The sequence below is a fragment of the Plectropomus leopardus genome, chromosome 17 (assembly GCF_008729295.1).
Source record: "Plectropomus leopardus isolate mb chromosome 17, YSFRI_Pleo_2.0, whole genome shotgun sequence".
NCBI lineage: Eukaryota > Metazoa > Chordata > Actinopteri > Perciformes > Serranidae > Plectropomus > Plectropomus leopardus.
This window is the reverse complement of record NC_056479.1, coordinates 441766-465753: the sequence shown is the minus strand read 5'-3', so window position 1 is coordinate 465753 and position 23988 is coordinate 441766. Positions and strand designations below refer to the sequence as shown.

At 40.9% G+C, this 23988-nt stretch overlaps 1 protein-coding gene across 2 annotated transcripts in view; it reads left to right on the top strand.

The window, feature by feature from the left end:
• Positions 1 to 23585, top strand: part of csnk1da (casein kinase 1, delta a) — a 40527-nt gene extending 16942 nt beyond the window's left edge. The window contains exons 3-9 of one of the 2 annotated variants that reach the window (XR_006106707.1): positions 2417 to 2565; positions 3956 to 4184; positions 4265 to 4435; positions 4558 to 4706; positions 8127 to 8295; positions 8706 to 8937; positions 17609 to 17666. Coding sequence is in view for 1 of the 2 variants with exons in the window: in XM_042504884.1 (XP_042360818.1) it covers positions 2417 to 2565; positions 3956 to 4184; positions 4265 to 4435; positions 4558 to 4706; positions 8127 to 8295; positions 17609 to 17718; positions 20318 to 20368 (1028 nt within the window). In the remaining variant the exon portion in view is untranslated. Of the gene's footprint in view, positions 1 to 2416; positions 2566 to 3955; positions 4185 to 4264; positions 4436 to 4557; positions 4707 to 8126; positions 8296 to 8705; positions 8938 to 17608; positions 17719 to 20317 lie in introns of those variants that run through there. The other variant, XM_042504884.1, reaches the window with a different exon arrangement.
• Positions 23586 to 23988: the final 403 nt, after the last annotated feature.

The following is a 23988-nucleotide window of genomic DNA, read 5'->3' as shown; positions in this document are numbered from 1 at the left end:
CGTTAGCCTTTTAGCATTTCCGGTTCGCTCGTCTTAAAGTCAATGAGTTTTTTTTAATGGGCTTTTGGTAACATGCCATTAATAAGGTCCGTGGTTAACGCAGGCTAAAGATGTTGACACGTTTTGTTCTGAAACATAAAATACGTCTGCTTAAACACGATTTTTGAACTATTAAGGTTTTATGGGTCTTAAAAAATGTGGTTGCTAACAAGTGGCTAAATGGGACTGCAGTGTTTGTTGGGGACGTTAGACGTCATCACACCAGACACAGAAACTCATTAAACCCACTTGTCTGCCTTTACAGCTTTACAGAGTCGCATTCTAACTTGTAGATTTATCTGTTTCTAATATTTTTTGATCGTGTTTAAACTTGTTTTTACAGTGTTTGTAGCTGTGACGTGCAAGTCGTACAACCACGATGTAGTTTGTGTATAGCCTAACAATAGCTTTTTGCTTCTGGCTATTTCATTTACTCTTCAAAACACACAAAAGTGATGTTCATTTGTGAAGATTATCATTCTAAACAAAACATGTAAGTCTCATAAACTCGTGTTTGTCACAGAGTTTATTTTTGGTGATAATTGAAAATCCCATTTAAAAATTCCATAAGGTTTTTGACGAGGGAACCAGTGCAATGCAAACTTCCTGGTTGGCCTACAAAAATACATCATCTCTTCACCACTATATATATTCTGCCAGCTCAGCAGTGAGATGTTAAAAAAACACTGGCAACTGCATTTTCTTTCACACTTGTCACAAAGGGGTTTATGGTGGCAGCTCTGTAGCCAAACTGCACAGTTGAAAACCACAGCGGTGTGCTACCACCAAGCTGTCTTACCTGTTCTACCGCTCTGGTTGATAATTTTACTCTGGCCAAAGCACTGCTTTCTGTCTTCATAGCAAATGCCCTGCTTAACTTACAGGAGACAGTTTGTCTCTGTAAGCTCAATTGTGCACACACATGCATTTGTATTTTTGTACCAGCATGGCAGGATTTATGGGGGCATGGTGTCTGACCCAGACTGTGGGATGTATTTGCGTTTGTATGTATATAAATAGCTGATGCAGTGTGTGTGCATGTGCATGCATGCGTGTGTGTGTGTACTGTTATGTGCTGAGCTGCAACATTTTGTTGCTGTAGAAGGAAATGCCAGATGGCTTCTTTGCCTTGGCATCATCAGCCCTTTACCAGCTACTACTAAAACAGCTGGCCTCTGCCACTGCTGCCCTTGGGGGAGGGGGGTATTTTTATTATTTTTAACCCAGTCAAGAAAAAAACCTTGGCGTTATCTGTGATTCATATCTTAGTTTTGAACCACATATTAGAAACATAACTAAATGGGCATTTTATCTCAAGAACATTGCTAGAATGCCAAAATAGAGACACCGATGCAGGCTTTTATTAGCTCCAGAACTGATTAGTGTGATAGTCTACTTTATGGTCTTCCGAAGAAAAATATTTCTCAATTACAATTATACCAAAACTCAGCTGCCTGTGTGTTGACAAGGACCAGAAAGAGGAAAAAAGATAGCACACAAAATACCAATTTTAAAGTCTCTGCATTGAATCCAGTTTGCTTCGAAAGTTATTGTAAGATCCATTTATTGGTATTTAAAGCTCTTAATGGTTTTTTCCTAGCTATATGTCAGATCTGCTTTGTCTCTCATGGGCCCTGCTGAACCCCCAGGTCTTCTGGCAGTGGTCTTTAATAGTCCCAGAAGTGAGAACAAAAACTTGCAGTGAGGCATCCTTTTATTACTATGCTCCAATGCCAAGGGCTGCAGAGGAAGTTGATATTTATAAAAGCAAACTCAAGACCTACCTATTTAGTCTCGCTTTTAATTGAACTTAATCTAATTATTTATTGACTATTTATTTATTATGATTACAATTTATTACATTTTTTTACTCGTTGGTATATAATTGTATTGTTTTTGATATATTTATTTTTTATTCTACTTTGTGCTGTTATCATTTCATTTACTTGATATCTAGTGTTTGGAGTATTTATTTATTGATTTATTTTTATCTTTCTATGGTTAGGTCTTATCTCACTTGTGGTAGTGCTTCCTCGCTTCCTATTTTTAATGACTGCTCTTATATTATTCCTTCATTTAATTACAGTTATTACGTCATTGCTTTTGATCTGTGTGTGTGTGTGTGTGTGTGTTTTGGGGTGGTTATGTTTTATTGTATGAAGCACCAGGAAAATGACCATTAGTGACTGCACTGTTTCCAGTTGTTAAGTATGGATTAACAGAAATGCTGGAAAAGCAGTTTGACAGAAACATATGGCTAGATATTCAAGGCACTTCTGTTCTGGTAACTTTTGAAACCCTCTGTATCACTGTCCTTAAAGAAGAAACAGTAACAGTTCCCCTATCTCCTTCTATCCTGCTTCCTCCTCTCCTCCAGTGGGTATACCAACAATAAAGTGGTGCGGCGCAGAGGGTGACTACAATGTGATGGTGATGGAGCTGCTGGGGCCCAGTCTGGAGGATCTGTTCAACTTCTGCTCTCGGAAGTTCAGCCTCAAGACAGTCCTGCTGCTGGCTGACCAGATGGTGAGAGCTGAGAGCTATCTGCTATAGGGACATTTCTAGCTCTGTGTGTATGTGTGTGTTTGAAATAATAATGATAATGGTGGTATGAAACAGGAAAAAGGCTATATTATATATTCTCTCGGTCTCTTAGTTCAGTCTGTTGCCTCTTTATGTGGTTCTCATCAACTTTAGTTATTAGTGGCATAATAAAGACATTCAAATGTTGAGGAAATAATTCTATTTATTTTGCTAGCTATAGAAAGAAGTCATAGAAAGATACAGGATTAATTTTAATAACTCACATTGTATCTAAGTTATCTGCTGTTTTTTTATTGATTTGCATGTAGTTTATTTGAAGCACTTTGTAATCAGTAACAGCTACGCAGAGCATGTGAGCTGAGTTGAGCAATGAGAATTCTTGCTCCTCTCTGATCAACTGTTCCGAAAGTGAAAACTGTTTTAAATCCATTTCAGGGGGTTCATCAGTTCATAGTTCAAGGTTACACTCAAGAGTTTATTAAAGCTGCTTTCTGGGATAAAACCCTGTGTGTTTTTTATTGTAAACTTGTGCTGTCACGTTAAGGAGCAACTGAATCAGGATGGTTGTGGCACTGCAACATTGTGTTGGTGAAGAGTGGCAATATGTTTTGTTTTTTAACCTTTATTAAGACGGGTAATCTCTTTTAGACACTCAGTCTCATTCTCAAGGGACCTGGTCAAACGACAGGCAATATTTGGTGGACACAGGGTAACTTTCATGGTCCCAGGCCATCGGGCCATGGTTAATGAGGGAAAAACCCAAAGTAATGAATAAAGTTGGAACGCAACATTAAACTAACATTAAAATTCTACGTGTGAGCGAGGTTAATTTGTTTAGCTTTTTATTTTCTGTAAAGTTAACCTGAGATTCTCTGGTGCACATCAATATTACCTTTGTACTGCCATGCAAAACTGTGATGAGAGGCACAGTATTAGAGGCAGTAATTCTGTTGCTTGTATTTGAAATATGTATTTCAGTTATTTTTGACTCAGACTTTAACTCAGGCTCTATACCACTGGCCCCACTGTTGCAGTCAAGCCACCTAGACACTCTCACACAGCAGAAGGGAGCTACTGTAGCCACTAATCAACCCCTTTTTGCTCATTTTGTCAATCCACCTTTCTTCAGCTGCAGTCAGTGATGTACATCCCCACATGACTGGTTGAGGCTCAGCATCCATAGGCCACTATCTGAGCCAAGTCCTGCCTATACTGATTAATCAGCCAAACTGATAAATCGGTCATCTTGTAAATACAAACCTCTACATTGTATTTCATGACTTTCAGGGAGTTTGTCCCTGCACGTATATCTGACTGCATCCCACCAGCATGTTGAGGCAGACAAATGATCCTCGTCTGCTTCTCTCTCTAGATCAGCCGCATTGAATACATCCACTCCAAGAACTTCATCCACAGAGATGTGAAGCCAGACAATTTCCTAATGGGGCTGGGCAAGAAGGGAAACCTGGTCTACATCATCGACTTCGGCCTCGCCAAGAAGTACCGTGACGCTCGCACACACCAGCACATCCCTTACCGTGAAAACAAGAACCTGACCGGAACCGCCCGCTATGCCTCCATAAACACACATTTAGGCATCGGTAAGACCAGCATCCACAAAGTACCAACTTGTAGATAGACCCCACCTGGCTGCTGATGACTTTGTCCCGTCTGTCAACAGAACAGTCCAGACGGGATGACTTGGAGTCGTTGGGTTATGTCCTCATGTACTTCAACTTGGGCTCTCTGCCCTGGCAAGGCCTCAAAGCCGCCACTAAGAGGCAGAAGTACGAACGCATCAGTGAGAAAAAAATGTCCACACCTATTGAGGTCCTCTGCAAAGGCTACCCATGTATGTTTATCTGCTTCCTCCCATCTTTTATTAGTTTCATATTGGATGTCAAGAATTGTTTTGACATTGATCCAAGCAAAACCCTCACTACTTGTGTGTTCCTGTCCCTTTCCTGCCCACAGCGGAGTTTGCCACCTACCTGAACTTCTGCCGCTCTCTGCGGTTTGATGACAAGCCTGACTACTCGTACCTCCGCCAGCTCTTCAGGAACCTCTTCCACAGACAGGGTTTCTCCTACGACTACGTATTTGACTGGAATATGCTCAAATTTGTAAGTTGTATTGTCACATTAAGGGATATCAGTTCATTCTGTCAAATCCAGGCAAGCATTATGTTCAGAGAATTTAATGTTGCAGCATGTGGTTGCATAATTAGAAATATTAATCTTATTATTGAGTTCTGGTTTATAATATTTAGCCTTAAAGACACTAACTTTGTGTTGGGAAGGATTTCTGTTCATTGAAAGAAGCACGTCTTGTTTACTACATACAAACATTTTCATGCTCTTATCTAAAACTGCTTGGCTCAGTCATATTCACTTAACTCTCATAAGTTGACATACTGGCCATGAATCAGTTGCACTGTGGACAGGGGCTGGCTGGCTGTACAAGACTCATATGTAGGGCTAGAGCAATTCATTAATGTAATCAATAACAGAAATTTGGTGTTTTGCAAAACGTGTGTCGGCACATCACAATAAAGTAAACTGCACCTGGTGGGAGCGTGGATTCCACAGGAGGGCAAGCCGCAGCCCATGACTGCAGCTAAAACGGCTTATCACAGAAGTACAACTGCTGTGCAGCAGAAATATGCAAATACTTTTCAAATTGGTGCTACATGACCACAGAAAACAGAGAAAAAGGACGCTTTTGCTCAAAAGCTAGAAAACCTACAACTGTCAGAATGCTGTGCTCCTACTGGTCGGTGAAGTGGAATGGTACGTGTGAAACAATGGCAGCCAGCCGGATGTCGTATTCCAGTGAAACAGTAAGCTAAAGCATCTATCTGAAGACATTTAAGGAAAGAAATATGCAACTCAGTAACAGAATCTGGCTTATATCTGATCAGCGCTGCTCAGTTTTACTATTTGATCTGTGTTTTTTTGGGCCTTGAGTTTTACTATGCAGGAAGTGGGCGCCACCTGCTGTTCACAGGCTCTCGCCATTATGATGAAACAGGGCAATGAGATATGTTTCTGAAAACATTTGAGGAGAGAAGTAGTAGTAGCCTACTTTTACCCTTTGATCAGATTTCAAGTGTAAGTGACAGTGAGAGGGGTGGGTGAGTCTCTTGGTCAGCTGTACACTCCTTAAGGCAGTGGCTAGCGGCAGGCAATCGTGGGCAATAAGAAAATGCAGAAGTATAGCTTGTAGTTCCAGCAACGGCCCCAAGAGCCAGAGAAACTCATCCTCCAAATGATGTATATTACATCATTACGTCATTACGTCAAGAATTTTACTGGGGGTGAGGAGGAATATGTAGGCACTGGTTAGATGGAGGAAAGTTTACCACAGTTCATCTACACATACTACCCACTCCGTTTTGATACAAAGCTAAGATCGCAAAGTATCCCTTAAAGACAGCAGCAGATAGCACTGACCTGTTTATTGTCCCCACCCAAGTATGATATATTAGGATTATTAAGACGTAGAACGTGTTGCGTCACCTCACGTTATTGGTTGGCCATTTTATATTTTCTCTTTATGGCCATGCACAGTAAGGAAAAGGTTTCATCAAACGTTACAGACTGTTAGAGCTATAAACTGTTCATTTTATTTTCCTTATTCATACATTAGCCACTGATTACCTAAACTTAATATTACTCCAGTGATGGAATAAATCCATGCCATAACCAACTTATCTTTGAAAAGATAAAGATTTTCCAGTTCAGGGATGGACAGTGATTGAATTATTTTATGTGTCACAGCAATGCTTTTGAGTTAGAGGTCCAGTATTGTACTGATCAGGCATATGAAAAATAGGGTCTTGATTATTAGTAATCACAGTTGTTTTTTATTATTAATATCAAAACACAGCAGTGATGTGGAAATTGGACTTATTTTAAAATATTCCACCATTATCATTGTTTTTAAAAAGGCGCTTGAATAAAATTATTCAAATATAAATGAAACAAGTTTTTGACAATTATTTTTTTTGTATATTAATTGTTTTATGAGTAACTAAAAAAACTTTAGAATAATACATAAGTTGGTTGTTAGATTGGTCGATCTACTAAAAAATAATTATTTATGAAGAAAAAAAAAAATAAATAGGTGCATCCCTACTCATATGACAGGTCTGGATCATCCCGAGAGAAAATTCTAAGTTTGAGAAATTTGGTGAATTGTCTCAATTCCCTTGTGCGTACCACTTAAGAACAAACCTGTTGGTACGAGTCCTTCTTGCATGTGGCCCATTGTGATGGTGTTTTATCTTGTGCCACACTACACCATAAATCTGTGTGAGCTAGAATGCTCAACTGAAGCTTTGGTAGAGCAGCTTACAGGCTTCTATGGTGGCTTTTGCTTTTCTTGTTTTCAAGTTTTTCAAAAACGACTGTTCACCAATGGAAGTGAGTTTGTTGTCCCTGAGAAAGACTTGTGAGACTAATGGCACTTTTCCACCACATGGTACCAGCTCTACTCTACTCGCCTTTGGTATTGGGTACTTTTCTGATGGCCGTTTTCCTTTTAGAAGATAGTACCTCCTCAGTGTAGCTGGTCGTCATAGCCACGCCTTGGGACACTGCCGTGACGCCACTTTCAACACGACACATATATACACACAGGATTAGAATTACAGTTACTTTTGGGTGAGCCCCATTTTCCGTTGCACACCACTACTAAAAGATGTCACATGCATAAAGTGTGTGGCAACGCACGGCCAATAACAGGGTTACTGTGAAAAAGATTCTACTGATACCTGCCGGTAACATTTCCTCTTTCTCTCTGTCTTTTCTGTCGAATGATGAGGAGTTCAGGTGACTACGAGAATGTAGGAATTTGACCACAGCACTGTTTCACGCACAGCTGGCTGCAGCAGGGAGACACAGAAGTTCTAAAGGCAGATGTTCGAAAATGGAATGTAATTAGTGAATAAACACACAAGATTGACATATTGCTTCTTTTTTTATATATTTTAGCAACCTTTATGTGCAGAAAACATATAATCTATAACACAAAAGTCAACAATTTTTGAAAGGGAGGCTTTCAGGGGAGCCGAGCTCCCCTTAGCTCCCCTGTAATTTGAACCATGCATACACACAGACTCGCACTCGCTGATCATCGGCCAGTAAGGTGAGGAATGTTTGCACCTCCTCAATCATGGTGTGATCTTTCTGGTTGGCATTTTGGGAAAGACAAAAAAATGATACGAAACCGTGGCCGCTACAATTAGCTTTGATGTTGGTGCTGTTCAGTGTATTCCATGCATGTGGCACATTGATGACACAAACACTGACGATTCTGTCTGACCAATCAGTGGTCTGCAGTGTTTCACGTCACCATGTAGTACCTCATGGTACTCGGTCGGCCTTTTTTGGAACCCCAGGAGAGCAGGTCCTAAAAAGGTGGTACCAGGTACTTTTTCCTAATGGAAAACAGGCAGAGCCGAGCCGAGCCGAGCTGAGTCGAGCCGGTACCATGTAGTGGAAAAGCACCATAACAGGTAACTGTATGTGTTTGTGTGTCAGGGTGCCAACAGGGCTGTGGAGGATGCAGAGAGGGAGCGACGTGAGCGGGAGGAGAGGCTGAGGCACAGCAGGAACCCAGGGGCCAGGGGCATGGCCTCTGCCTCAGGAAGAGCCAGGGCAGCTCAGGACGTCACAGCCCCCTCACCACTCAACCCTGCCTTGCATACAGGTTAGCTGCGACACTCACACATGCACACACAGTGGCTGTGGTTCAATTCAATTCAATTTTATTTAAAAAGCCTATCAATACAAAACACAGTTTTCCTCAGAGGGCTCTACATCATATGACATCCTTCTGCCCTTAGACAAAAACTCCCTCTCCAGGACAAACAGACATGTGATAGATGTTGTAAATAACAATTAAATTACAGTAATGACAAAAAGGAAAGAGAAAGAAAGAGAGGGAGAGAGATGCACAGTAAGAATGGTAACAATAGCATATCATATAGTATAGTGATAGACGTAAAATTACTAAATGCACTCTGATAGCATGTGCTGTTACGTGCAAATATTGTCCCATGTGTATATTAATAGTGGAGGAATGACACAATAATAGTAATAGAAGGTTGCGTCGAGCAGGATCACGGCATTTGCGCTACCAAAGCGCAGCTTCAGACAAGACCACAGCAACAGCACAACCAAGACCATGATCAAGGCGAGCCGGATCTACAGCATCAGTCCAGCCACAGCATGAGGACGGCCAAAGGCAGGGCCACAGCATCAGCATAGCCATCACCATGATCCAGGCGCAGCCAAGATCCGGGAAACCTATGAAACAAGGGAGCACGAATGCTCTGGAGAGGCAACCAAGGTAGTGTAATGCAGTAAAAAGACAAGAGTGTTTGCAGATGGAAAGAAAAAGGAGCTCAGTGTATCACAGAGAGTCCCCTGGTAGACTAAACCTATGTCAGCCTAACTAGGGGCTGGTCCAGGCAACCTGAACCAGCCCTAATTATATGCTTTATCAAAGAGGATGGTCTTAAGTCTACCCTTAAAAGTGGATACGGTGTCTGCCTCCCTGACCGAAACTGGAAGATGTTTCCATAAAAGGAGTGTGGTAACTGAAGGGTCTGGCTCCCATCCCTTACATTTGGAGACTTTGGGAACCACAAGTAACCCTGCGTTTTCAGAGCGCAGTGCTCTTGGGGGTTGATAGGGAACTATGAGCTCCAACAGATAGAACGGAGCCTGTCCATTCAGAGCTTTGTAGGTTAGAAGGAGGATTTTAAATTCAATTATGGATTTTACAGGGAGCCAGTGCAAAGAAGCTAAAACAGGAGAAACATGGTCCCTTTTCTTGATTTCCGTAAGCACACGTGCAGCAGCGGAGAGACTTCAGAGACTTGTTAAGGCGTTCGGATATTAGGGTGTTACAATAATCCAGCCTAGAAGTAACAAATGCGTGTACTAGTTTGAGACAGGATATGTCTTATTTAATATATATATATATATATATATAAGTATGATTTAAACCAGCTTAGTGCTGTTCCTTTAAGGCCAGTTAAGTGTTCCAGTCTGTGCAGTAGGATTTGATAGTCAATGGTGTCATTAATAATTTTTTACTAGTGCCTTCTCTGTACTATGATGAACTCTGAAACCTGACTGAAAATCCTTGAATAAACTATTATCTTGAAGAAAGTCACAAAGCTGATTAGCAACTACTTTCTCAAGGATTTTTTTCACCAAAATCTGTTAATTTAATTTTTCAAACAAGACAGCTAAGGACAGTAAAAAAAGAAAGTAATAAATGGTCAAGCCAAACAAGATTTAAGAAAATTGTCAGTAGCAAGTGAAAGAAAAAGCAATACAAAACCAAGACAGGGCTAAGACAAGACAAATACTACAGATCAAATCAGTACCCACCCATAAACAAAAACTTAAACTTAAAAAACTACTACTACTACTACTACTACTACTACTAATCATAATAGTTATTAAAAAACAAACAAACAACATAATAATATATATTATATAACTGTTGTTGATCTGTCACATCACACTTTAATGGCTCCAAAATACATGGTCAACCAATCTTGGATATCTAGAAAGTCCAGCTCTTGTACATGTTTGAAAAACGGGTCCCACATCATGCAAAATTTCCTCAGCGAGCCCTTCATTATGCACCAGATTTTTTCTAGCCTGGCAAAATTAAGGACATTCCTTATCCAAACAGTGTGTGAAGTGCGTTTAGGAGACTAATATTAGGTGGTTAGCAGTGTGACAAAGGCTGTAAAGTTTGCTTTAATGGAGGAGAGAGGCACTGTGGGTGGAGTTGCACTAAATAGTGCAATCATAGTATTAGGCTCTACAGATCTCCCAGTAACCCTCGACAGTGATCCAAAGATTCTCCCCAGTAGGTTTCTAATACAGGGCAGACCTGCCGGTGCTTGGCAGCAGCTGTCACAAGTTGGGACCACATCTTTGTATATCTTAGAGAGCTTAAGCTTAGTAAAATGGATGTGGTGTAAAATTTTGCACTGGATCAGACCATATTTTACACAGACAAATGATTTGTGTGCTTTTTCAACGACATCCTCCCAAACTTCTTCGGGAATCCCCACTCCCAGGTCCACTTCCCAAAGTTGAAACTGAGGGAGCCTACTGCTAACAAAACTACGGACCTGAAGATATTTAAAGAAATGTTGCTTAGGTAGGGAAAACTTTTCAGATAGTTGTTGGAAAGATGCCAAAGTATTATTCAAATATAGATCTTTGCTTGATTTGATGTGTAGGATGGAACAAATTGTAAATGCACCATCTATCAAGGATAGAGGAAAGACATGGTTTGCAGTTATTGGGGCTAATGTAGAATATGACTAAAGACAAAAATGACGTCTGAACTGACACCAGATTCTCAAGGATGTTTTGACAGTTACATTTTTTGTGAAGTCTGAACAGGAACTCTTAATGGGGGTATGAACTAATGCTGGAAGTGACACTGGGAACAGGAAGCGTCAACCATTTTAAGCCAAATAGGAGGGGTGGGGGCTGAATTACGCTGTAGCCAGAAATGCATTATTCTAAGATTGGCAGTGCTGGAATGGCTCTACTAAAATTCAGTAGAGCCATTCCAGCACCTTTGGCCTCTGTAAAAATTGTTTGCGTATTCTTAGAGGTTTTTTTTTTTTTTTTAAATTCCAAATAGATTCTAAAATAATGTTATCTATTCTACTGAAAAGAATTTGAATGAGGAAAATAGGTATATATTGAAACAAATATAAGTATTTGGGGAGAGTGCTCATCTAAATGGAATCGATTCAGGCGACTAAAGAAAGATTAAGCACTGACCATTGGTCAAAGTCTTCTTGGACATGAATTGGAAGGGGAGCAAAGTTTAGCTTAAAGCTTTATAAAGGACTCTAAATTTGTCAGTTACCTGAACTCCTAGATGAGTGAAGCAGTGGATACAGTAGCTTCACCCATGCAATAAAATTTCCACCAAAGCCAAACTTCTCTAAGGAAAGAAGATAAAGATACTTCTACTCCACCTGGTCAAAAGCCTTTTCGGCGTCTAAGGATATCAGCTTCTGGTACAGAGGTTGTGGGGGGACAGTAGACTGTATTAAAAAGATGTCTTAAGTTAATTCTTAATAAATCCAGGTTGGTCAGGAGAGATGATGTTTGGTAACACATTTTTGAAGCACAGTTCGAGCTTTTTGGACAGCAGCTTGAAATCCACACTTAACAAGTATATTGGTCGGTAAGAGGAGCAGGCAAGGGGATCTTTATTCTTTTTCAGTATAAGAGAAATAGAAGCTTGATTGAGTCTTTAAGGGAGGCTATGAGATTCAAACGATTCATTGAACATATCTATTAAAAAGGGGCTAACTTGTGTTGAAATTTTCTCTAAAACTCTACTGGATAGCCATCTGGCCCTGGGCATTTGCCACCTTGCAAAGAGGAAATATCCGCAGAAAGTTCTGTTGTAGTAATTGCATTTTTAAATGTTTTAACCATGTCAGGGTGAACCAAAGGGATTTTAAGTGTAGCAAAAAAAATGTCAAAGTCTCGTGTGTCTGAATGAACTTCAGATGTGTACAATAAGGCATAGTAGTCCTTAAATTCCTCATTCATTTCTTTGGGGTCTAAAGTGATACCTGAAGATGTTAGAATTTGAGGAATCTGATGAGAGGAAGTGGTCTGTCGTAATTGGTGTGCCAACAATTTATCAGCTTTGTCACCATGCTCATAATAACTACATCTGGTTTTGAGGAGTAGTTCAGCAACATGGTCTGCCATCAGTGTGTTAAAATATGATTGTAAAGAGAGGTGCTTCTTATACACATCTGGGGTTGGTGAGGTGGCTTTTATATTGTCTGATTGGGCAATTCGCTTGGTTAGTTCAGCAATTTTTTCCTTTCAGTGTCTCCTTTAGTATAAATGCAGAGATGTCGGGTTTTATTTATACTCAAAAACGTATCAATTTGGTAATAATCATAATAATCACCCTCCGCTTCCGGTGTCATGCCGGCATGAAGAGGTCTCAACCTAGCTTCTATTTTTTTCATTTTCTTGGTAATTGCACCACACCATTTGAATTGCAAGAACACGCGCAGAGCACTAAGATGTTTGCGTTTAGCCTCCCGATGCCTTGCCTCAACAAAATGAGTGCAAAACCATCTACCAGATCTAATTACAACAAGCCTGCAACCCACAGCCCACAAGCACTAGTTAAAACTAGCAGTAGCAACAACAACAATGCTAATGGGGACTCTGGGCAGAATTATCTGACAAGTCTCCTGAGTGACATTCGCTTCGACGTCGCAGCAATGATGGAAGAAATCCTGGCTGAACTGCGTATCTCTGTTACTTCTTTAAGTGCCAGTTTCTGCTAACAGTCAGAAGATTCAGGATATTGAGGAAGGCCTATCCATGGTGGACGGGAGAGTTAGCCAGCTGGAATCCAACCACGCTGCCTTAAAGGCCCCGAACAAGAGGCTGCAAGCCTGACTGGATGATCTGGAGAACCGATCCCACTGAAAAAATATCCGAGTTGTTGGGATCCCTGAGAAAGCTGAAGGGAACCATCCTACTGCGTTTATGGAAGCCACCTTAACTGAGATTTTTGGTGCAGACAGTTTCCCTCGCAAACTTGAGTTGGACTGCGCTCACCGCGCACTTCGGCCACCTAATCCATCTGGTGCACTGCGTGCTATGATTGCTCGCTGCATCATTTCCAAATGAAGGAATTAATTCTCCATCTGTCTTGGGAACGTGCTGGTTGAGAGGGAATAAGATGAGCATTTACCTGGACTACATTGCGGACTTGGCTCGAACACGGGCTGCCTTCACTTGGTGCCCAGGAGGAGTTCAAGTTGCCACAAGATGCTTATGCATTTATCACCAAGAATGTCATGCCAGCCTTATGGACAGCGTCAAGGAGACCGGGGCCACAGGTAATAATGACTGAGGAATTGTTCTGCCTTATCTTTTCTGGCCTCACTCCACACACACATTGTTCATTGTAGCCTGTGACTGTTACAGTGCTTGCTGGACAGCTTTCCTTTGGTTCACATGTGTGAAGTAACAGCCATGCAAGATTTTAATGAATATTGAGTGTTTTTCAATATATGCCTCTGAAGGCATCTGTGTTATATGCACATATTTATGTGTTCCCCTCCATATATGAGTGTTTATAGTTATCTGGAGGAGCTACAAGAAGTTAGAGTAGCAAGTTGATGCTCTATAAGCAGACTTCATGGTTTAAAGGGCTAGTGTGCATAGTTTGGGTAGGTGCCTACGGGTTGGGAGGGTGGGTTAACATTCTTCTTGTCTGTTTTGTCATTATGTTATTTATATGTATCATGTATTTCCCATCTGATAGATTTATTTACCCTTTATGAGTAGGTTCTGTGATAGGAAAATTTAGTCTACCACATAGAACATAAAAGGCCTGAATAATCCCATTAAATGGAACAGAGTCCTTGCCCATCTTGCACATCTTCAAACCGATATAGCTTTTGTCTGTCTGGGAACACATTTGCATCCTGTGGATGTTGCCAGGATTCATAGGAGCTGGGCTGGGAAAATATTCCATCCCAAGTTTAATTTAAAAGCCAGAGGCACAGCCATTATCATACATAAAAATATCACCTTTGACTCTGACAGAATTATCGCAGACAGAAACGGTAGGTTTATTATTTTGGCCGGCCTGCCCCCGAATGCCGATAATCATGTTCTAATTATTGGCTGAGACTTCATTTGTGTATTTAAGCCTGAACTGGACTGCTCCTCACACAGAGTTGCTCCTTTAACCAAGATTACAATGTCCATAAACAATTTAATTAAACAATACAGCCTCTTTGACCCCTCGAGACTGAGTTACCAATAACAAAAGCCTTCTCCTTTTTCTCTCCTGTACATCACACCTACTCACACAACAACTTTTTTCTTTTTCATACCAAGCTCATCCCACTCATCAGTCGACTGGTATATCATGGCATAATAATCTCAGACCATGACCCCTTTTCTTTCAACCTTGCATTTCCAGACAGTCCTAGGCCAATCTAGAGCATGGCACCTCAATCCCCGTCTCTTGTCAGAGGCTGATATTGTGAAATTTATTGATACACATTACTTTTTTCACCAAAACTATGCTGTACCTGAACTCTCACATCGTACATTTTGGTAAACACTTAAAATCTATTTACGTGGGCAAATCAAACATCTACTCATCAAAGAGCAACAAGAGGCAACTGACTAAAATTAACATGCCTTCTGAGGCCGCTGGCTTGGATAGCTACCACTCGGCCTCTCCTATCCCAGAAACTTTTCAAAGGCTACTCAGTCTCACAACGGATTTGATTTGGTGTCGACAGCCCGAGCTGAGCAGCAGTTCCAGAGGGCATTCTACTCGGTATTTGAATATGGGGATGAAGTGGGCAGATTTTCGGCCCACCAAGCCCAACAATCATTTGTGACTCATCAAATTACTCAGATTAAAACACTATCAGGCAATATTACCACCAATAACAAACTAATCAATGACACATTTGCATTTGCTGATTATTACAAAAATTTGAACACTTGCAATTCCAACACATAATATGAACAGTTTTTCCAAAACTTGACTTTACCATTGCTGGGCAGTGAGGTGAAAACAGAGCTAGCCTGATGGGCTGCCTGTTGCCTGGGCTGGGGTGAGGATGGAGTCTCTGATGGCCCCTACACAGTCTCTGGTCACTTCCCCTCTTACTCTTATTGCTAGCTCACATGTTGACCACCCAATAATTTGTCAGACTATAAAAATATGGACACAATTTTAGAAGAAATTTGGCCTGCAGGGTCCATCTTTTTTGGCACCCATTTCGTCCAACCACCTTTTCAGTCCTGCTAAACTTGACCTAGCTGCACGCTCTAGTTCACCAACTGTCACCTCATGAGCAACTACTTTAGTAGAGGTTTAATGACAGCTACTTTAAAGGACTGTGGTACATATCCTGTTAATAGAAACACATTGATTACATCTAATAAAGAGTTGTCAATTAAGGGTAAAACTTCCTTAAGTAGCCTAGTTGGAATGGGGTCTAACAGGCATGTTGATGGCTTGGATGCAGAAATCAATGTAGAGAGTTGGTGAAAATCAATGTGGGAAAAACAGTCTATATAAACATTAGGCCCTACCGCTGTATCCAAATTGCTTGTGTCTGAGGTCAGGTCGGTTAAATGTAAGAGGTGATGGATTTTATCTCTAAAAGTTATAATTTTTTCATTAAAGAGACTCATAAAGTCATCGCTACTGAGGGCCAAAGGAATACAAGGCTCGATGGAGCTGTGAGTCTGAGCCTGGCTACAGTGTTGAAAAGAAACCTTTGGCATGGCGGAGGGCCTTTCTATATGTTTTAAGACTGTCCTGCCTGACTAAATGGAACTCTTCCAGGTTGGTTGAATGCCAATTTCTTTAAAATTTTTGCGATATTTGTTTTAATTTGCGGGTCTGGGGGTTAAACCATGGAGCTAATTTTCTTTGTTTCATTATTTTCTGATTAAAAGGTGCAACGGAGTCAAGAGTTGATCGCAGTGAGGCAGTAGAAATATCAACAAGACAATCAATTAGAGAGTGAGTTAAATTAGTAAAAGCGTTCTCAGTCACATTGAGACATGGTAGCAGAAGGAATCAATTCCTTAAATTTAGCTACTGCACCATCGGACAGACATCTAGTATAGTATCTCTTGCTGAGAGGCGTGTAATCGAGTAACAGAAAATCGAAAGTTTTAAATAATGGTCCAACAGAGCGAGATTCTCAGGGAAGACTTTGAAATCTTCAATTTCAATGCTGTACACCGGGATAAGATCCAGGGCATAGTTGAAGCACTGAGTGGTTTATGAACACTGACTGAAGCCAATTGATTCCAATAATGTGAAAAATGCAACATTGAGGTTATCATTATTAATGTCCATGTGAATGTTGAAATCACCTACGATAACTACTTTGTCTGATTTAAGCACTAAACTTGATATAAACTCAAAATTCAGATAAGAATTCAGAGTATGGGCTGGGAGTGCAGTACATTATAACAAATTGAATGAGTTGTTAAGTTTTCCAGGTTGGGTGTGAAAGACCAAGAAAAAGACTTTCAAATGAATTATAATTTAGATTAGCTTTTGGATGAATTACTAATCTTGAATCAAAAATGGCAGTGACTCCCCCTCCTCAGCCAGTGGCTTAAACAACGTGAATATTTATATGACACAGGACACAGCCAGGTCTCCGTGAGACAGAATAAATCAATATGATTATCCGATATTAAAAGAACTTTAGATGATAGGGATCTGATGTTCAAAAGTCCGCATTTAATCTTCTGTTAAGATGCTCTTTGATAGCAGATGTGTTAATTTTTAGTAGATTTTCGTGTACAACTCCCCTTTTGTTTATTTTAGATCTAAACCATTTAAGTGGTCCCCTGACAGACACTGTTTTTATTATATGCTTCCCTGAGCTTCCTCTAGCACAGTCACACACCCATAGTGTAAGACTGTGACTCTGCCACCTGGTCCCAAATCTGGATCGTCATGGCTTTGAGACTCTAATAAACTCAGCCAGATTCCTAGAGAGGAGAGCAGCTACATCCATAGTGGTATGGATGCCATCCCTCCTGATAAGACCAGGTTTTCCCCAGAATGAATGCCTGGAGTTAGAGCGGGTCGTGTATCTCAATATTTGTGGTTCAGTCGCTGGCTCCTCTGGACAAGACACTAAGCCCCCAAATGGTTCCCGATGGCTGTCGCGTCTGTCTGTCTGTCTGTGTGAAAATAGGTGAATGTGGCTCCTAGTGTGAAAGCACTTCAAATGGTTGAATGACTAGAAAAGGGCTATATGAGTGCAAGTGCATTTGCAGACTATCAACAGCCAAATGTAAAGCAGAAGTCAACTGATATATCAGTAGATTTTTCATGTCTATTGTAATGTGATGTATAGTTTTACTTTGACAGCATTTCTCTACCCACTGATTGTGATCATCTGTACCTTTTTGTCTTTCAGGTATGGAGAAGGAGAGGAAGGTGAGCATGCGCCTTCATCGTGGGGCACCTGTCAACATCTCCTCTTCAGACCTGACGGGACGCCAGGACACATCCCGCATGTCCTCACAGGTAACTCACTCAAAGACACACACTGCGTAGAATGTACGAGGCTTTGCCTTGGCAGAAGAGCAGGAGTAGAGTTCCACTCATACAGTGGATCATGGGAATGAAGGAGAACAAAGGGAGGGTTTTGCTTTGCACCACAGCAAATGTTATGAACTGTTTAGTCTGTTCTCAGTTGTGTGATGAAAATTGTCAAAAATAAATTAAATATAAGTAGAAAATGAAATTCCTGCAGACGTTGTGGGTGACTGCTGAAAGCTAAAGTTAATTGTGAAGTATTGCTGAAATATGGAAAAATGTGAAAGCCCAAATACACTGAAAAAAACCTGAAAACTGAAATGTAAAAACTGACTGACTTGGAAGTTGAACTCCATAGAGTGGTGAAGGGATGACGTATTTTTGTAGGCCAACCAGAAAGTTGGCATCGCACTGGTTCTCTTGTGAAAAACCTTACAGGATTTTTGAATTGGATTTTCGATTATCTGCAAAAATAAGCTCTGTGACGAACACAACTTTATGATACTTACACGTTTTGTTCAGCATGATAATCTTCACAGGTGAACACCACTTTTGTGTTTTGAAGCGTAAATGAAGTCGCCAGAAACAAAAAGCTATTGTTAGGCTATGCATAAATTACATCATAGTCGCACAACATAAATGTCACAACTGCAAACACTGTAAAAAGACTTTAAAACACGATCGGAAAATATTAAAAATAAATCTACAAGTTTGAGTGCGACACTGTAAAGGCGGACAAGGGGGTTTAATGAGTTTCTGTGTCCAGTGTGATTATGTGTCATGTCCCTGACAAAAACTGTAGCCCCATTTAGCCACTTGTTAGCAACTGCATTTTTTTAAAGAGTAAAACCTTAAAAGTTCAAAAATCTGGTTTAAGCAGACATATTTTATGTTGCAGAACAAAATGTCTAAATATCTTTAGCCTGTGTTAACCACAGACCTTATTGAAGGCATTTGACCCAAAACTCATTCAAAAAACCCATAGACTGTAGGAAGAGGGAACTGGAAGTGCTAAAAGGCTAACGGACTTCTGCGTTCTAGGACTTATTACTTCACCACTCTGCTGGAGGCCATACACATGCCACATCTTTAACTGCCTGGAAAATTTGAGGTTGGGTGCTGGGTGCTACTCTTGTGTCCACTCTGTGATAACTTTCATGGGTGCAGAGGTTGCGTCTGAGGTTGCTAAGCAACCCTAACCAGCAGCATATTACAGCCTTCTAAGCAGAAATCCTGAGTGCAGAGCTGATCTTCTTCCAGCTGTTTTTAAGTGTGTATTAGGCCTAAAATATTGTCCATGGGAAAGATGTGAAGCTTATGTTATCTCTGCATTAACTGATCAATTTCTCCTCCATATTTATCACAGACTGATATTTACAGAGGAAAGGAAAGATATCTGCCATCTGTGATTGGTTATTGCACGTCACATGACGTGGTGCGCACTATTGCATTCCAAAAGTTAAACTTGTGTGAAGTATCCATGTTTTCCCAGACATGGATGTAAACTAAGTGCAAACTGACTGGTGCTTGGAGGCATACAACCGTGTGGCAGTTATTCTAGTAAATTGTAAATTTGGGCAGCATGGTGTTGTAGTGGTTAGCACTGTTGCCTCGCAGCAAGAGGGTCCCTGCCCAGGTTGGGGCAAGGTTCGGACCTTGGTCAGGGGTGTCCTTCTGTGCGGAGTTTGCATCCCTTTGTCAGCATGGGTTTTCTCTGGGTTCTCCGGCTTTCTCCCACATACTAAAGACTTGCAGGTCAGGTTAATTGGTGACTCTAAATTGCCCGTAGGTGTGAATGTGAGTGTGAATGATTGTCTGTCTCTATGTATCAGCCCTGTGATAGTCTAGCAGCCTGTCCAGAGTGTACCCTGCCCCTCGCCCAATGACAGCTGGGATACGCTTCAGCCCCCGCGGGACTCTTACGAGGAAAAGTGGTTATGTAAAATGAATGTAAATTTGTATCCGTAAATTTGGCTTGGTGATGTTGGTTGTTTTTTTTAATCAAATTTCAGATTTTCTACTTTTTGTAAAGATCAGAATCATGATTACTTTGACTCATTATTAACTTGCATTATTGTTATCTGCACAATAATACACCACGGAGAAGAATGTAAGTATATAGATTGTATTGAAAAATAAAAAGACAAACAAAAAACAGCCTCTTTGCGGATGCCAGAACACTGTCCTATCCTAAACTAACCTAAAGTATCCTAAACATTCTTCAGTTTTTATGTTTGTCACACACAAGTTGACGGCACATTATTTTGCATCTCATCATGTGACTTTTCTTTAGATCCCTATACACAACACTATAAAGTCAGCAATGTGAGTAATAAGAGACTTCTGTGTAGGATACATCAGTTTTTCTTCACTCTAAACTCCTCCAGAAGCCTCCTCTTTCCTCGTCTCCTTGAGCTGCATTAAAGGGATTGCAAAGTCTTTCATGATGGTACAGGGGGAGCAATTTGTGGGTCACAGGAGGAGAGAGATGGCAAGGAGGCATATATTAGCATAATGAGAAGGACCCATACTGTCTATTTCCAGTTGCTACTTATGTTGATGATGTCATCATCATGTGTCTTTGCAGGCCTTGTCCCGGGTCACACCCAGCGGCCTCCAGTCTGCAGCTCCACGGTGAAACCCTCCCATCCACCTGTGCACACCATGGAGGCCTCAACATGCACCACCTGCAGCACACACACACACACACACACACACACAGAGGACCACCAACAACCAATGCATCAGAGTGTGGCTGCGCTCTTGTTTACCAGAAGAGTGTGTGTGTGTGTGTGTGAGTGAGTGAGAGAGAGAGAGAGATGAGTGGCTGCAATGTTTGGTAGCAGCTCCCCCCCCCACTGCTGATGAAGCCATGGATTCACTTTTCTCTGGCATCTGTCTTTTTGTTGTTGTTTTGTGTTTTTTAACTCAGTTATATGATTAGAGTTCTTCGGCATTCTTACTTCTCTTCCACCAGCTCCACTGATGAGACTTCAGGGCTTTAACAGTGGACTGGCGAATGACAAGTCCGTTAGCTGTAGAAAATAGTGTGTGGGACATTTTCAATCACGAAAGCAGGAGGACACATGATCCATCATGGCAGTGTTAAAGGACAGTGCCTAACCTATATTTTGTATCCTGAAAGACTTCTTAAATCCCACAAGTCAACTTCTTTTTTTCATGTTTTAGGCATAAATGTAATGGTGGGATAACCCCTTTGTTTTTAAAATGGCACAAAAGATCTTTTAATGTTCTTTTTTTCAAATGTGGTCACATAGTGCAAGTGTTTGTTTTTGTCAACCTCAGGTGTGTTGCAAGCAGGATGTTGTAGTTAATGTAAAAACACAGCACATTTTCTCTGTGTCTTCAGGTTGTGACGGCAGTGTGCTGCTTTGGAAAGCTGTGAATGGAACCATCTGTCCACACTGAACAGATGAGATGCTGTTATAAGCCGGTGCATAGTGATGTGGTTTTGTGTTTGTTTGTGTGGTTCTGTCTTAGGGATCTAAAAGCTCAAAGGGGTGGAAAGAACATGTTTAGGGGCATTTTCTTTTAGGTATGAACTTCTTTGCCTCCTTAACGCACTGTAGACCACCCAACCCTCTGCCTCCATTTAGCTTTTTTCCACTTACAGCACTGGCCATTTTCTAACTAGACTGCATCAAACACTCATTGTTTCTCTTATTGATGAGCTTTGACCAAAATTTCAGAGAGTTGGATACTGCTTGTCTGGAGATGTCAGTCGAATATCAGTCCAGTAAACGCTACAAAAATAGACCTTGAGTGCTAAAATGTCTTTTTCAATGTAATGATGCTTATTTTAGTTCAGTTTACACTCATTACGTCTACATAATTTTAGTGAAAGTGAAATTATTGTCTTAGTTCTAGTAAAAACAGACTTAAAAGTACATGTAAACATGTTAGTCTGACTGAAATACAAAATCAGGCTAACACACCTAGATAATTCAGTTGGGTATGGAGCTACTCCGTCATGTATACGCCTCAGCCAGACCTGAAGTGGCCTAATGTTCCACACGTACTCCATAGTCCCTGCGCTGGGCTTTGACCTGGGAATCGAACAGCATAACTTCTGATAAGAAAGCTGGGAAAAAGGAAGAAAACAAAACAAGACAAAGTTAAAAAAAATAAACTGCAGAGCATGTACAAAATGTACAGTGCCAAAAAGTTGTCATCATTTGTCATCCTACCTGTTTGCAACACAAAAGGTCAACAGGAAGAATGTCCAATAGCAACTAGCTGAAAGGGAGCATACCTCCACCTGCCATGGAGGATCCGAACATACTTCATCACTAATTGGATTCTCCCCCTCTGCTTGTGTACTGGGACAAGGACAGTAGTCCAATTAATTGGCCTAATAAAGTTATAATTATAAGTGTAGCTCCATTTCACTGTGCATGTAAATGTACTGTCAGCCAGCCCACAGCAAACAGGGAGCTAGTAAATCCATCATGGAGGCATAATGGTTGGCTAATTGGTAATTGATAATTGGTTAGAATTGGGCACCATTCCAATCCATTACTTGTCACCTTATCGCAATCCAAACCACTTAATATTGAGCATTTGCTCTGTCCTCTCTGTATGTCCCCCCTGTGGTGCCAAATGGATTGTTTTTTATTTTACCTAGAAACCGCTGTCTGGTGTCACAATGCCAGACAAATCAACCTGAATACGGCGGAGTGGGTAGATTCAGAGGTGTGGACCCAGGCCAGTAAGAATGGTGGTGATCCACTCTTGGGGAGAGTTCATATCTAAGCCCCAACTGTCTAAATTTTGATCATTTTTCTTTTGATCAGTTGTTGCAGGTCCGGCATTTTATTGGAAGTACGATAATAATGCCAGTGTTTGTGGTGCGACCCTGCAGACATTTAATCAGCTGTAGGTCAGAGATGCAATGACCTAAAGAAACAATCACGTTAAATGTAACCAAGACATTTCCAATAAACACCATCAGCTCCAATATTGATCTTTCTGACCAGCCTAGGACATCCTCACGAGACATTCACAATGTGACACTGTGAGTGCTTTAACTTTGGGCTCAATGGAAGTGAGGAGGTTTTGGAGAGCTACTCACTGAGTGTTGTCTTATGAGAGAAATTCCGAAATTCCACCGACTGCGTCCCAGCTGTGTCATGGCTATGTCCCAGCTGTATTGAAGCTGAGAGCCTCATGTGTCTTTTTGTGGTGACTTCTGTCATCCATTTGGACAGTCTGACAAATGAATCCTCCAGAGTCTGAAGTAGAGAATACTCGATGTGGTGCACCAGCTGCAAAGACGTTTAGGTGATTCATGTGTACTGGGGTTAAGGGGGAGAGGGGCTGTAGTGGTAATTAGTCCCAGTTTGTTCTGTTGTGTAGGATGTGCTACTGTGTGTATGGTGGTGGCTGATGGTGGTTGTGTATAGAGGGACTGGGAACACCTCACTCCATTAGGTTTTTGTAATTGTTGTTTCAGGTGTACCTCACCTGTGGGCTTGAAAAACAAACAAAAAAAGTCATGAATTAACTTGTCTATAAGTACTATAATAGATGCAAGTACGCTTTACAAGGGGTAATAGTATTTTCAGTCTGTCATGTCTTCTGCTCAGTCATGTCTTATTTTGTCTCCTTCTATCCTACTTTGCTTTTAACTGTGCAGGGAATCTGCTTATTCATATTCAATAAGTCATCTCCTGGTGTGGATTCATGACAAATGTGTTTCTCCACTCCCACCTTAAATCTTTTGTTGTAATGCCACTGTATTTGTGTATTTTAAAAGTGTAAATAAATTAATAAGTACTTGTATATGTTGCTTTTTACTGATTGGGCTGGCTGGAATTAAAAGCTGAGAAAATAAATATTTGGGGTAGGCTTGTATATTCATTTACTTTTGTTTGTTTATGTTTTATAAAAAGGAGACCATAAATACCCAGACCAGAATCTCTGGACTCATCAATTATAGAACCAAGGCCCTAGAACTACTTCAGTCCAATACACAGTTTGCCAAATGCAGCCAGTATGTTCCCCCTGTCAGTCTGACAGCTGTCTGTTTTGTGTGCTCTGAAAAACATCAGGGCCCTGCTCCATTGCCCTGATTTGTACCTCCTTGATTCCTCTCCTCAGGTCTTAGTCTGGCCCACAAGAGATGTGAGCGGAGGAGTCGAGGAAAAGACGGGAAGAGAGAGGAGTTGAGGCAGCATGTATTTCACAAAATGAGACCACCTTACTTTGAAGGCGACATTCTAAAGCCATGTCAATTAA